At 33.3% G+C, this 14,978-nt stretch overlaps 4 protein-coding genes across 14 annotated transcripts in view; 1 reads left to right on the top strand and 3 right to left on the bottom strand.

Annotated features, from left to right (window-relative positions):
- Positions 1-5,038, bottom strand: part of LOC111795121 (thioredoxin-like 3-2, chloroplastic) — an 11,668-nt gene extending 6,630 nt beyond the window's left edge. For 4 of the 8 annotated variants that reach the window (XR_002815157.1, XR_002815159.1, XR_002815160.1 and 1 more), the window contains exons 1-6: positions 4,472-5,038; positions 4,227-4,301; positions 4,079-4,145; positions 3,552-3,569; positions 3,369-3,468; positions 784-1,015 (exon numbers count right to left, since the gene is read on the bottom strand). Coding sequence is in view for 3 of the 8 variants with exons in the window: in XM_023677398.1 (XP_023533166.1) it covers positions 954-1,015; positions 3,369-3,468; positions 3,552-3,569; positions 4,079-4,145; positions 4,227-4,301; positions 4,472-4,812 (663 nt within the window). In the remaining 5 variants the exon portion in view is untranslated. Of the gene's footprint in view, positions 1-388; positions 1,016-2,420; positions 2,902-3,108; positions 3,469-3,551; positions 3,570-4,078; positions 4,146-4,226; positions 4,302-4,471 lie in introns of those variants that run through there. The other 4 variants (XR_002815158.1, XM_023677398.1, XM_023677416.1 and 1 more) reach the window with 4 other exon arrangements.
- Positions 5,039-6,418: 1,380 nt separating this feature from the next.
- Positions 6,419-7,229, bottom strand: LOC111795152 (probable acetyltransferase NATA1-like). The gene has a single exon (XM_023677429.1). The coding sequence runs from the start codon at positions 7,194-7,196 to the stop codon at positions 6,543-6,545; it is 654 nt and encodes a 217-aa protein (XP_023533197.1). The 5' UTR covers positions 7,197-7,229; the 3' UTR covers positions 6,419-6,542.
- Positions 7,230-9,394: 2,165 nt separating this feature from the next.
- Positions 9,395-10,291, bottom strand: LOC111795115 (probable acetyltransferase NATA1-like). The gene has a single exon (XM_023677368.1). It carries the CDS (start codon positions 10,185-10,187, stop codon positions 9,501-9,503), a length of 687 nt encoding a protein of 228 aa, XP_023533136.1. The 5' UTR covers positions 10,188-10,291; the 3' UTR covers positions 9,395-9,500.
- A 1,066-nt stretch (positions 10,292-11,357) lies between these two features.
- Positions 11,358-14,735, top strand: LOC111795091 (synaptotagmin-3-like). Of its 4 annotated transcripts, XM_023677335.1 has the most exons (12): positions 11,358-11,534; positions 11,920-12,018; positions 12,122-12,172; positions 12,243-12,366; positions 12,502-12,620; positions 12,718-12,819; positions 12,943-13,017; positions 13,113-13,189; positions 13,267-13,516; positions 13,635-14,006; positions 14,101-14,229; positions 14,442-14,735. In XM_023677335.1, exons 1-12 carry the CDS (start codon positions 11,424-11,426, stop codon positions 14,568-14,570), a joined length of 1,638 nt encoding a protein of 545 aa, XP_023533103.1. In that variant the 5' UTR covers positions 11,358-11,423; the 3' UTR covers positions 14,571-14,735. The 4 variants fall into 4 exon arrangements, with proteins under 4 accessions (XP_023533103.1, XP_023533111.1, XP_023533126.1 ...); XM_023677343.1 differs by lacking the exon at positions 11,358-11,534 and having other exon boundaries at positions 11,920-11,990; XM_023677358.1 differs by lacking the exon at positions 11,358-11,534 and having other exon boundaries at positions 11,924-11,990; positions 12,289-12,366.
- The last annotated feature ends 243 nt before the right edge of the window (positions 14,736-14,978 follow it).

Below are 14,978 nucleotides of genomic sequence, written 5' to 3'. Positions count from 1 at the left end.
AACCGTTGTGTCCGGACAGCTAGTGTACCTAGGCAACCGTTGTGTCCGGACAGCTAGTGTACCTAGGCAACCGTTGTGTCCGGACAGCTAGTGTACCTAGGCAACCGTTGTGTCCGGACACAGCTAGTGTACCGAGGGAACCGTCGTGTCCGGACAGCTAGTGTACCTAGGCAACCGTTGTGTCCGGACAGCTAGTGTACCTAGGCAACCGTTGTGTCCGGACAGCTAGTGTACCTAGGCAACCGTTGTGTCCGGACAGCTAGTGTACCAAGGCAACTGTTGTGTCCAAACAGCTAATGTACCCGAAAGCTAGTGTATATCAATGCAACTGTTGTTTCCTAACAGCTATTGTACCGGACAGCTAGTGTATCAATGAACAGATATTTGGCAACCATTATTTTGGATTCTATCAAGGCAATCATTATGTCTAGAAAATTATTGTAGCAACGTTACCAGCAACAATTATCATTCCAAGACAATCAATATCTCAACCAACCATTATTTTGGATTCTCACACGACAACCGATATATATGGACAATTATTGTACTCAGGCCACCAATATTTTGCAATATTTATCATTATAAGACAACTCATTGAATGTTTAAACATCAAACCAATTGTAGGCGCATAGAAGCATCAAATAACATCCGAAACTGCATCTAAAACTAAAGATTACTTAGAACTCCAAAAACTTTATAGACTCGAGAGATATGTTATGTGATTACGTATTACTACGAGAAATCCGAAAATTAGGGTTTCACAGTAAAATCATACCAGTTTACCTTCCATTCATGATAATGCCCCAACAGTATTCCGCTTCCTTGGCATTCGACCACCATTGGACCCCCACATTGGGATGGAGATAATGAACAAAAGTCCCGAGGATTCTGGAAGTGGCATTCGAACCACGATTGGAGGCCCATTCATGATAATGCTTCAAGAGTAGGACGGCTTAACAGGTACTAAAAGTGGGCTTGCGACCTAGACTCTTAAATTGTTTGAAATTGATGGATTCTGAAAAAATCATACCAAAACCTAATTAGACTTCAAAAGAATCAAGATGATTTCGCAAATAGAAAGAGGTAAAGCGTAATCGATTATTATAGAAAAATCATGATGAATTCACAAAGAGACGACGGAGATTCAAGACCTAATCGACTTTAGATTTCCGAAGAGAAAAACGAAAAACGAAAACCTAATTAGATTTCCGAAGACGATTTCCCAAAGGGAAAAGAGGGAGATCGAAGTCAAGGGCGACGGAGAGTACGATCTCGACTGCCGATCGTTCCAATTCTACGAAGGCTGAAAACCTAAACCCCAAGAGCATTCCGAAGAAATTGGATGATTTTGCAGAGAGAGAGAAGAGAGAAAAAACTAGAACTGGTAAACCGGGAATGGAGAGCGCCGAAGACAGCGAAACAATTTATAGAGAAGCCAGAAAGATGCGGCAAAATAGAGCCGTTACAGAAGTGGCGTGAAGGAGAAGCCACTAAATAACTAAAATAAAATAATTAAATTAGTTTTAATTTTTAATTTAAAAATACTGGTCTGGGCCTAATTAATGTGGAAATGGGCCAACAAAATACCCATAGGGCCTTCAAAGCCCAACTCATCACCCAATTAAAACGAGTGATAGCCACGTGGTTAGGTATTTAAATCCTCAAATTAGAAAAGAATTAAAATAAATCCCAAATTAAAAAAGGTACCTTATTTCAAGCTATATAAATATTTAATTGAATTTTAAAAATTCATACCCACAGATACTTTATTTATAATGAAAAAAATTAATAACATGGACAATCATATCTCATACCATATTATGTAGATTTATGAGATAACTAAAGCTCATTTAAAATTAAATATGCATGACCAAACAAAATGGAATGTATAATTTTAAATTTTAAATAAATAAATAATGAATCAAATTTATGATAAACAATAAGATTATTAGATTTTGAAATAAAATAATAAATTATATAAAATATATATATATCATGCCTAATTAATGCAAAATTGAGATTTTAAAAACATTAAAAAAAAATTTTAAAAAAAAAACAAAAAACATTGTTCCTAATATATACAAGTTTTTATATTCCTAATATATATATGAAAGTTTAAAAATTTATCAAATTACAAACATAAGAAAGGGTTTTAGAGATAGACAAATTTTCACTATAATCATTTACTAATCAAACTAATCAAACGTGAATTTTCATTATAACTTATTTGACACATTTTTAAAATTTTAGAGACCTACTCGACACAAATATATATGTTAGAGAGACTAGATCAATAATTTTACCCATAAAAATTAATTATATTTTTAAATTTTAAGAACGCAATAAACTAAAAAAAAAACTAAGTTATCAAATTGAAATGACCAATTAAATCACAAATACCAAGGATTTGCCATGTCACATCCATGAAAATAACAACCATATTTCAAAATAGCCTATCAACATAGCCAATGTTTCAGGACAATTATTATACAACACTGTGATTTTGAGCCCTTCGATAATTCAAAACAATATATCGAGCCAACCAATATTTTGAGAAAACTAGACTATTAAAACAACCATTTTAATGCCTATACTATCTACGGCTTTGCTTGCATTTCGCATTTCTGTCGTACCTTTTCAAGGTGGTATCGCTCTTTAAATGTTGAGTCTACTATTGCTTAAACTACTTGCTTAAGATAAATCATAGAAACTTATAGATGTTCATATGTAACTACAGTCTGCTAACTCTAAGTGATCTATTTTCTCTCGCTTTTCAAGCAAGGTCGGCAAGAAAGCGGATGTTGGCATGAAAAAAACTCTTCTATAAAAGGCACTCGAGCAACTGACTGATGTTGAGCATGAGTTTCTTATTCATAATGCGAGCATTATGGATCTTCTAGTCTATAAAAAGTTGAAGCCATTTGAAAAAGAAATGTGTCAATAAGCTTGCCGACCATCACACCGAGACGACCAATATTTTGGAACAAAACCAACCAATATTTCAAGGCAACTCATCTTTTGAGATGAGCATTATAAGTTCACTTGAGGCAACCAATATGTCTAAACAATTATTAATCGACACAACTGACCTTTTTGAGACAACTATCATTACAGGAAAGTCCATTCTATTAAGACAACCATCAATTTTGAACAATTATTATAACCGAGAACAACCGATATTTCGAGACAACTATCATACTGAAGCAACCAACTAATATTTTCAGAAGGCTTCAAAAGGCTAGTCAGGCCGTGTTCTTTATGTTGATGAATGTAAGAAGAAGGGAATTTCTATGAGATGCTATCAATCAATTCAAATACCACTAAGTGGGTAAGAGGATGAGGGTAAAAATGAATCGTAAGTCACTCGCCTGTTAGCTCACGTTCGATCATTTTCTGAACGTCGTTGACAACTAAATATGCTTTGTAGAGACCAATCACCTCGTCTTGTTTCTTGCCATCCTTCCATAGCTGCAATAAACATAATCAAGATCTTGATATTAGAAGAGATGAAGGTTTCCAACGTTAACATATCTGATTGTGAAGAAAATCACCTGAATAGCTGGCATCTTCTGGAAGATTCGAAGAAGAACGGTTGAGATACACGAGAAAATGCAAGAAATCAAAATGATAATGTCACATGTATCACTCAACCAAGTATAGAAAGTGCAATAGCCTAAGCCAAAGCCTAAGCCCACCGCTAAAAATATTGTTCTCTTTGGACTTTCCCTCTCAAGCTTCCTATCAAAGTTTTAAAACGCGTCTACTAGGGAGAGGTTTCCACACTCTTATAAGAAATGTTTCGTTCCCCTCTCCGATCGACGTGGGATCTCACATAAAGATTTCATGTTCGCAAACAATAAATGAAAAGATAAAACAGATCAAGCAGTTTATTCAATCAACTCATCCATCAAAGTAACACAAGCTCAACATGTCCTTGGACTCCTATGTTCAAACTGCAAATTGGAAACGTTCCTAAAGGTAATGAAACACAAGTTCTAATTTCCATTGTAAACAGAACTCAAGTAAAATCCTACCCAAAGAAGATCACTATAATTTGCAAGCTTTGGAAGGAACTTACAGCTAATCCGGCACGAACAACTAGCTTGTGTGGCACCATATTGACATTAATGCAGTAGAACTGCAATCTAAAATTCATCAAGAACAAGCACAACTTCAATAAGGACTTAGCCATTTGGTTGGTCAAAAGAAATGGGCTAAGAGCTAACCTGGGGTAATAATCAGCAGCCAATCTTTCCAATTGGGGTATCAAATAAATATAATTTCTGCACCAGTTAGCCATCCTACATATCCACATAAACTCAATTTTCAACGAAACAAGGTAAAACAAAGAGAAATGTTCTTGAAAGGCTTGAAGGAAAGCTGTTGAAAATTATCAGAATTAATGTACAACAGAGGTTGTTATTCTGTTTCAGTGAAACCCTAGAAAAGCCCAAAAGAAACGTATGCATACCATACAAGAATCACGAGCCCGTTGTGTTCCTCCGCATCTGCAATAGCCTGATCGAATTCAAGTTCGCTGCTAATGGACTGGAGCTCCATCGAAACAGGCGATTCATCTCGAAATTGCAGGGAACTCTCTTGCGTCCAAGCTCCAAGCAGCGAAACCTTCTCATCAGTCACATAAACTTTCTGGGAAATCCGCGGAAATTTTCGAGACAGAGGAAGCTTGTTGAAACCAGAGGCGGGGAGCCTCGCGGGCGGGAGCAGGAGAAGCGAAGGAAGATCATAAGAACCGTCGAATTTGGGGAAAAATTTCACGCTTGCGAGGTGAAGAGGCAAAGCTTTCACCATTTCAGATGGAAAACGGAAAAAGGAGAGAAAAATTCAGAGGACAGCGGCTGGTGGGTTAAATCGGGGTGGAGCTGACGACGGCGGCGGCGGCTTAGAGAGGGTTTCGGTGGAGTCCCACCGGGAGATTCAGAGTAGTTCAGAGATTGTTCCGATCGATCCCCTAAACTGGAAAATCTGAGAGAAACGCCATTTGATTTTGTTGAAGAAAACAAAAAGGAAAAGAAAAATTAAGAAACCCAATAAAAAATTTATTTTATAATTATAATATATAAAGGATCTATTAAATATAAAATTTAAAATTTAGAAAAATTATTAAATATATATATATTTTTTAAAGTCTATTAAACAATCTTAAAATTTTAAATCAAAACAGACAAAAAAGAATTAAAAGAAATTTAACCGACAAAAAAATAAATAAATAAATTGAAGGCCGAGCGGCGGCAGCCTGCCGCATGCAGTGGTTGGACTTTTTCTTATTTCTTGGAAATTATTATGAAAATAGTTCATGGTACAAATTGAATATACAAATTGAAAGGCCTCAGATGTGTTTATGGACTCCCCATTTGGCCCAACTTCCTTGGGCTTGGGCCTACCAATCAAAAGCCCATCAATGGCTATGCCTTCTTTCAAAAGAGCGTTGATTCTCACCGACATAGCTGCTCGTGACATCTCTGCTGCTGCCACCAGCAATGGCGGCGACTTCGAACTCTCACCGCCAAGCCAAGCCATACCACTCACTGCCTTTCGATACTCCTCCACCATCCGCTTCACCTCATCCAAATGGCTCCCCTTCAATGTCGCCGCCGCCGCCCCTACTTTATTCGGCCGTTACAAATGTTGAATGCGGCCGTGTCGTTATTACAGCCGTTTTTTCTTTTTTTCCTAAATTAATAAAAAGACCTTGTACTAAAAAAAATCAATTTATGGTTTTCTTAATTTAAAAAGTATTTAATATTTCTTTTATTCGTATAAGAAATATTATTTTTAGAGTACCACGAATAAATTTAAAATATAGTTTCAAGATGTGCATTACCTTTATTATTATCTTTTTTACCATAATCCTAAAATTTGACTATCTTCGTTCATGTTTCACGTGTTTTCTAAAAAGATATCCACAAAGGGAATAAAAACTTTTTTTTATATATAAAAAAAAAAAAAGTAAATATGGCATACATTTTTTTTCATAAGAATCGGGTTAATTTTATAAATGCAAAAATTACAATATCATTATCACATTATCTAAATATTTCAAAATAAATCTTAGAATTTTAAATAGAAATTGAGACATAGAACCATAGGATGGTTCATAACGAAAAATTTATATTGTCACACTAATTTAAGTCATTGCTATCCATTTTATGTACTAAAATTTTGTCTAAAAATATAAATAATTTCTATTTTAAAATTTCAAAAATAATATTAAGAATATTTTGAAATAAGCTAATAAATTCTATTTATTATAATTTAGCCATAAATATACTATAATATTTTTATATTTGTTTAAAAATCTTATTTACATGAGAAGTTTCCATTTAATTCAATTTTTAAAATTACTTAAATTTGTTTTACAATAATTTTATTTATTTATTTATTTATTGGCAATGAATTTGTTGGGAAATGTCCATGCATTTATTTAGAAACAAACTTTAAAAGTTTGTATAGGACACGATAATTTAAATATATAAATATATAAAAATTAAAAAAAAAAAAACAGTAAAAACTCCTCTGTTTCAGTCATCATTTTGATGAAGCTGAAGAGCATCGCCGGTGAGTGTATAGATTTTCCTCTCCACGGTTTGGGCACCCATGTCTTCGTAAAAGCGCATGGCATTCACGTTCCAATTTTTCACTAACCAGAAAACTTCACAGTAATCCATTTTCACCGCCTGCTTCGCCACCGCCGACAGCAACATTTTCCCGAACCCCTTCCTCCGGTAACACTTTCTCACGAAAAAGGCCTCCAGAAAAAAGCCCGGCCTCCCCGTATACGACGGAAAATTGGGGAAAAACAGAACAAATCCAGCAACGACGACGTTTTCATCTTCTGATTTGAAAATCTCCCCATCTGGATCGTCCACCGGATGCTCGGAATTGAGCATTCGAACGACGGGGATGTAATTAGCGTTAGAGTTATGAGGAGAATCTTCGGGGAAGGGTTTAGTGGAAACTTCTAGAATGAAAGTGGTGACGGATTGGAAGGGCGGAGAGGTGAAGAGATGGGCGGAGAGATCAGATTCGGTGGTGGAGCAGACATGAGAGTGATTTTCGAAGGCGGCCATTTGGTGGAGGAGCTTGTGAATGTGAGGGACGTCGGAGGGAACGGCGAGGCGGATTCGGGAGAACAGAGGAGAGCCGGTGGGTGGCGACGGAGTGGCGGCGTCCATTACTGCTGAACCTAGAGAAACTGAATGCTCCGGATGCCCAACATGCTCACACCAAACATCCCTTTTATAGTCTAGAGGCAATGGGAGCTAAAATTATATTTTAATAATTTAATATTATATTATTACATTTTTTTTTTTCTTTTCTTCTTTATGTGGATAGATATTTTTATTATAGTGTGAAATTTGAATAGTAATTAATGTTTATAAAAATGGAATTAAAAATAAAATAAAAAATAAAGCAAATGGTATACAAAAAAAGAAAATTAAAAAATTTAAAGTATGCTATTTTCACATAATTCAAGTGTTTGAAGACTATATAGTAACATTAAATTTTTAATTTATAAAAATTATGTTGGTAGAAGTTATATTATTATTATTCTTTTTTTTTGTTAATAAAATATTATTTGATTTTTTTTTTTTACTTATTTTCATTTAAAATTATATTAAAAATAAAAAGTTATCATTCTTTAAAAAGAATAATCAGAAGATTTGGAAGAATTTTATCTCAAATCAAAATTTGGACATATTATTCCAATTTTATTTTAAATTAAAATTTCATAAAATGGTATTAAGTAAATTTTTTATAGTTTTTATTTTAAATAAAAATGTGAAATATTTTATATCTTATCTTAACCGTCAAAAATTGATATAACACGATAAATTCCTAAATATAAATAACATCATTTTTTTTTATAAAAAAAAGAAATAAGATACAAATATTTGTAATTAATCGCATTTTTTCTAAAACACGAGTTCGTTTAATTAAAATCAACCATCCACCTACTAGTTTGGTTTAATTAATTTAAAATATATATGGTTCAAATTACTAGCATTTGTTTAAAATTTAAAAGATATTTTAAACATTTTAAAAAACTTTAATAATATATTTATCATTAATATGCAGACGAAATGGTCCCTATACATTTTTTAATAATATTTTTTAAAAAAGTATATTGATTCCGTTAAAATTAAAAAAAAAAAAAATTGAGATTTGAAAATTCTTGCTACTGATATATAGATGAATACAGTTTATTTCGATTTTTTCTTTCTCCTTTATATTACTGATAACTATTTATTGCTTTATAAATACCTTTTACCTTCCTTATTTCTCTAGAAAGGTTCCTTATTGAAATCGATGAAAGAGAACTTATATTCGTTCTCTAAATATTCTGCCAGAGAGCTATAAATAAATAATAACTTTATAATATAAATAATAAAACATTTATAACATTTTACATTATGATTATATCCAATATTATTCAAAATGATGTAAAGAAACAATATCAACTATAAGAGAACAAAAAGAAATTTGTTGGATTTATATAATTTGTTTTCATTTTTAAAATATTTATTTTCTAAGTATTGATTTAATGATTGAGATACAATGTCAATAGGTAGCCAACAAGATAACGCCACAACGTAGTTATGTAATGAATCATTGTCATTTAAAAGTATGAGAGGCGAAGAAGAGGAGGAATACGGAACGGAACGGCACCCACCTTTTCGACGAGGTACAAAAACGATAAGGAAATCGAACGGACGACTTAAAGGGCTGCTAAGACTACCGACAATGTAAGACTCTCCACCACGACAAACTAAACGGTACACTTTTATATTTTAAGTTAAAATAATTTAATAATAATTGACATGAGATTAAAGATTTAATATTCCTACTCTATGTTTACCGCACGACAAGCTAAACAGTACACTTTTGTATTTTAAATTAAAATAATTCAATAATAATTGACGTGAGATTCGAGATTTAATCTTCATACTCTATGTTTACCGCAGTAAAACGGAGTAAATTTAAAAGTTGAAATATGAAACAAAAATATTGTTTTTAGAGTACAATCATTATTATATTTTCGACTATAATTCTAAAATTTAAATCTCTTTTATAAGGTTTCACGAAATTTTATTAGTGTAAAATGTCAAAAATAATATTGCAATTTTTAAAAGGATAAAAATATTTTTGAAATAAGTGAATTAGTTCGATTTATTATAATTTAACCATAAATATACCGTAATACTTATTTAAAAATCTTATTTTCNAAAAACAAAGTTTTTTTTTTTATTTTTTTTATTTTTTAATTTAAAATTTGAAAAAATGTGAAAAGTTTCCGTTTAATTCAATTTTTTAAAATTACATAAATTTGTTTTAAAATAATTCTTTTTTTTGCCAATAAATTTACTGGGAGTGTCCATAAAATTTATTTAGAAACAAACAGGTAAAGAAGCTATTAAAAGTTTGGATAAGACACGATAATTTAAATAAATAAAAAACAGTAAAAAAATTCCTCTGTTTCAGTTATCATTTTCATGAAGCTGAAGAGCATCGCCGGCGAGTCTACAAATTCTCCACTCCGGCAACATTTGGGCACCCATGTCTTCGTAAAAGCGAATGGCATTCACGTTCCGATTAAGCACCACCCAGAACACTTCACAGTAATTCATTTTCACCGCCTGCTTCGCCACCGCCGACAGCAACATTTTTCCGAACCCCTTCCTCCGGTAACACTTTCTCACGAAAATGGCCTCCAGAAACAAACCTGGCCTCCCCGTATTCGCCGGAAAATTGGGGAAAAACAGAGCAAATCCAGCAACGACAACGTTTTCATCTTCTGATTTGAAAATCTCCCGATCTGGATCGTCCACCGGATGGTCGGAATTGAGAATTCGAACGACGGGGATGTAATTAAGGTTAGAGTTATGAGGAGAGTTTTCGGGGAAGGGTTTAGGGGAAACTTCTAGAATGAAAATGGTGAAGGATTGGAAGGGCGGAGAGGTGAAGAGATTGGCGGAGAGATCAGATTCGGTGGTGGAACAGACATGAGAGAGATTTTCGAAGACGGCCATTTGGTGGATGAGGTTGTGAACGTGAGGGACGTCGGAGGGAGCGGCGAGGCGGATTCGGGAGAACAGAGGAGTGCCGACGGGTGTCGAATCAGCTGGAACTGTGGAAGCCGGTGGCAACGGAGCGGCGGTATCCATTATAGCTGATCGGTCCGATTGAAGTTACTGATGAATCGACAGGTCGGCTTCGGATGCCGAACATGTTCCCCAAACATCCTTTTTATTGTGCAGAGGCAATTAAAAGTTTTAATTTAAAAAAATTTAAGTGTTGAAACTAAGATTTGGAAGAATTTTATCTCAAATAAAAAATTTGGACATATTCCAATTTCATAAAGTTTGTATTAAGTTTATTTTTTTAATTCAACCTATAAATAAATATTAATTTTATAATATAAATAATAAAACATATTATAACATTTTACATTATAACCATATCTATATCAATTATAATTTATTTTTATCTTTTGAAATATTTATTTTTCTAAGTATGGATGTGATGATAGGGATAAGATGTCAATAGCCAATAAAGTTTATTAATTACAATTTATTACTTCTTTTTTTTCCACCTATCTTATCTTCAATATTTGAATATAAAATTCTAAAATTAACATAAAAATAAATAAAATAACAAAAAAAAAATCAAGAAAAAGCTCCCATCAATTATCCTTATAAGAAATATGTGACATTTTACGTTGAATTACATTTATGCCCTTATATTTTTTTCTTTCTTTTTAAAGTATAATAAAGTAAAGACGATATATATATATATATATATATATATATCATATTGGAGTAGTTGCAACTAAATATCAATATTTTCTTATTTTTTTGGTCTTTCTCTATTTTTCAATATTTATTTAGAAAGTATTAAATAAATATTGAAAAACATTATTTCTAATTTTATTTAATAAAAAATTACTATTAGGGTTTATTTTATATTTATTTGATTCCTATTGTTTTAAATTCGCGTGAAAAATGATAATTAACTATTCTAAAACGAAAATTTAATGGTTATAAAATAAATTAATTATTATTTTGGTTTAGAAGTATTAATTAATTTTTTTTCTCTTAAAAAAAATTTAACCATAACATAAATATTTTATTATTATTTATTATTATTATTATTATTATTATTTTTAAAGGCAATGAAAATGTGTAGCGGGAATTTTACGTTTAGATGGTGGGCGAACCTCCATTTTCCATGTCAGTCTTCAATTTCCCTCTCCAAGTCCATTTGATTTTCAACGGATTTTGGTTTCACTGATTTTTTTTTTTTTTTTCTTCTCACCTAATCGTTCAGCTTTCAACCTCTTCTTCTTCTTCTTTCTTGATCAATCTGATTCTATCTCGAATTCAATCTCTCTCCTCACCGGAATGGGATTTTTCGGCACTGTCTTTGGAATTCTCGGGTTCGGAATCGGTCTTCCTCTCGGAATATTCATCGGATTCTTCATCTTCGTCTACTCTGAGACTAAAGATGTTAAGGTAAGTTCCGTTTTAGTTTACCGTTCTTGCTTGATCTTACTGTGATTGATTGATTTCGTGGTTCTTCCTTGATCTTGGTTGATTGATTTATCTATCTGTTGCACTGGTGAAATCGGTCTGTTTCTCTTGCTTTGTTCTTAATTATTTTTCTCCGTTTCGAAATTGTTTAGTCTCAGTACTGAGAAACGACTTCTGTTACCTGAAAAAGTGCGAGTAATTTTCATTGTATTTGTCTTCCTCGAACGAAATGTCTTTTAACTCAAGAAACGTTAAAATCAAATATTCGATGTTTTAACATTCATTTGAATGCCTGTGCAATCGAATCTCTGCGTTCTTCTCGAGATAAGATAATCGTGTTTTGAAGTTTAAATACTCTCAACTGCAGGAACCAGTTACGAGGCCTCTATGTGAGTTGGACACAACTTCTTTGCAAGATCTAATGCCTGAAATTCCATTGTGGGTGAAAACTCCTGATTATGATCGAGTTCGTAATGCTCTTTGGTTGCTTTTAATTTTAATTAAAGTTCTGCTCCATTAGCTTTTCTGAACTCTGTATTTTACTGATCAATATTGCAAAATTGGTGCAGGTGGATTGGTTAAACAAGTTTTTATTGGCCATGTGGCCTTACCTTGATAAGGTGACGTCGCGTTTTGCACTTCTCTTTTCTTCGTGAGTCAACTTGGATGTAAAATATATTTAGTTTACAGGCAATTTGTGGTAGTATAAGAGCCATTGCCAAACCTGTATTTTCAGAATACATAGGGAAGTTTCAGATCGAAGCTATTGAGCTTGAGCAGCTAAGCCTTGGAACTCTTCCTCCAAAGTTTCATGGTTAGTCTTAGAAGCTTCAAAATGGTTTGAAAAGAAACTGCAGATGAGTCATTTTATGATCTCATCGTGCAATTTTCGGATCAAAATTAGTTTTCCATGAGATTTTGTGGTTGATTTTTCTTTCCTACTTTTCAGGTCTAAAAGTGTATGAAACAAATGAGAATAAACTGCTAATGGAACCAGCAATCAGATGGGCTGGCAATCCCAACATTGTAATGGTGGTGAATATATTGTCTCTCCGGATCAAAGTTCAGGTCAGCAGCCTAATGACAAACTAAGAGATGAATGCCTGTAAAAATATCTTATAAGTGGAGATTTTTTCATCTAATATTCACTATGCGTCTTTCTTAGATAGTGGATCTCCAGATATTTGCAACGCCACGGTTGGCTTTGAAGCCTCTTGTGCCTACTTTTCCTTGTTTTGCAACTATTGTAGCATCTTTAATGGAGAAAGTAAGTGCAAATGCGACTGGAAGTATATCAACCATTTTCTTGTTGCTTCTATCTATGATATTATTTGCAGTTTCATCGCTTGGCGAATAATTCTTCCTGTACCTTTTGGCTGGCTATTTGCAGCCACAAATAGACTTTGGATTGAAGATAATGGGAGGAGACATCATGTCTATACCTGGCTTTTATCGATTTATTCAGGTGCTTCACTGGTAATTCTTACAGTTCTAGTGTGATTTATAGAAAATGAACTGCTAGTTTAATTCTGAATGAGCCAACTCTTGGATTTTGGACAGGATAAAATTAAGAGACAAGTTTCAAGCCTCTACCTCTGGCCTCGGATTCTTGAAATTCCTGTTCTTGATCCTTCGATGTAAGATGATAAATGAATTACTTCGTGTACATGACCAATCTTGTTGTGAAGAAAGTTGATTGCCTCTGTTTGTATAGATTGGCCACAAGAAAGCCTGTAGGCATATTGCATGTGAAGGTTGTACGTGCATCAAAACTCTTGAAGATGGATATTTTGGGAACATCTGATCCATATGTGAAACTTATGCTGAGTGGCGGGGGGTTACCTGCTAAGAAAACAAGTATCAAGATGAGGAACTTGAATCCTGTGTGGAATGAGAAGTTCAAGCTTATTGTGAATGATCCCAAGTCTCAAGTTCTTCAGCTACAAGTCTATGACTGGGACAAGGTACTTCCTGCCACTTTTCCAGGATGAAATACCAACAACAAATATCCTCGACGTTTTATTTATTTATTTATTTTTACTATTAAGGGTATATAACTATAACTTCTACTAATTGTGACAGGTTGGTGGCCATGATAGATTGGGAATGCAATTAGTTCCTCTAAAGCTGCTTACACCCTATGAGACCAAGGACCTCGTGCTTGATTTGCTCAAGAACACAAATATCAATGATCACCAAAACAAGAAGCCCAGAGGAAAACTTGTAGTTGAGCTCATGTTTACTCCTTTCAGAGAAGAAAGCATGAAATATCTTGAAAACTCAATCGGTGAGGTGAAGAGTGAAGGCAGAAGCAATGGTCAGCCAGAGAATCAGACATCGGGTGGAGCAGGTGTATTATCTGTGACGATCCAGGGAGCTCAAGATGTCGAAGGGGAGAAGCACAATAATCCTTACGCTGTTATACACTTCAGAGGAGAGAGGAAGAAAACGAATGTGATCTTTCAATTTTGTGATATCTATTGACTGTTCTTTGATTTATCTGTGATTATTTATCGTTGATTTTCTTCTATTGATTTTGTTTCTGTAGATGATCAAGAAAACTCGCGACCCCTCATGGAATGAAGAATTCCCATATATGCTGGAGGAACCTCCAATTCGAGAAAAGATCCATATTGAAGTTATGAGCAAACGGAATGTCTTCAGTTTTCTGCAAAAGGTATTGTCCCAAGTAGACTCACACGATATTAAACTAAAAAATGACACTTTTTCAAATACAAGAACCAAATAAACACAAGCCACAGTTATATTTTAAAACTCAATTGGTCAATTAGAGATGAAACCATCGTAAGTTAATTCATTTTTATGAAGTTGTTTAATCGTTGAGCTTAAATATGATCACAGAATAACTCGTTATTGAAATTAATACAGGAATCATTGGGACACGTGGAAATCAATCTCGACGATGTTGTAAACAACGGGAGGATAAATGAGAAGTACAATCTAATCAACTCAAAGAACGGAAAGATTCACGTAGAAGTGATATGGACAATGGCTTAAGAATTGAGTGATACAAATTTGTATGTACAGAGTGTGAAGTGTAGCCGTGTATGAAAGCTCTTACAGAATCATTTATCAGCTGTGAAAAAAATAATAAAACTTGTAACTCAACTTTCCAATCAATTATATTTCAAGAAATTGCAAAATAGCTTGTTTGTTAAAAGGAAAAAAAAAATCATGTAATTGTTTGTTAATATATCTCTCTCTCTCTCTCTATATATATATATATAGCTAAATTTAGTTTCCGAATTTTAAAATTTGTGTCTATTTTACTCTAACATAAATATTAATTTTATGTTTAATAACTCTTTAAACTTTTAATTTTGTATCGATTAGGCCATCTAATATACTACAAAATTCAATTTTAATGATCTATTAGACATAAACTTGGAAGTGAAGGGTAGACGC

Source organism: Cucurbita pepo, chromosome LG01 (assembly GCF_002806865.2).
Source record: "Cucurbita pepo subsp. pepo cultivar mu-cu-16 chromosome LG01, ASM280686v2, whole genome shotgun sequence".
Taxonomy (NCBI): Eukaryota; Viridiplantae; Streptophyta; class Magnoliopsida; order Cucurbitales; family Cucurbitaceae; genus Cucurbita; species Cucurbita pepo.
The sequence above is the reverse complement of the archived record's forward strand: the minus strand, read 5'-3'. Positions and strand labels throughout refer to the sequence as shown.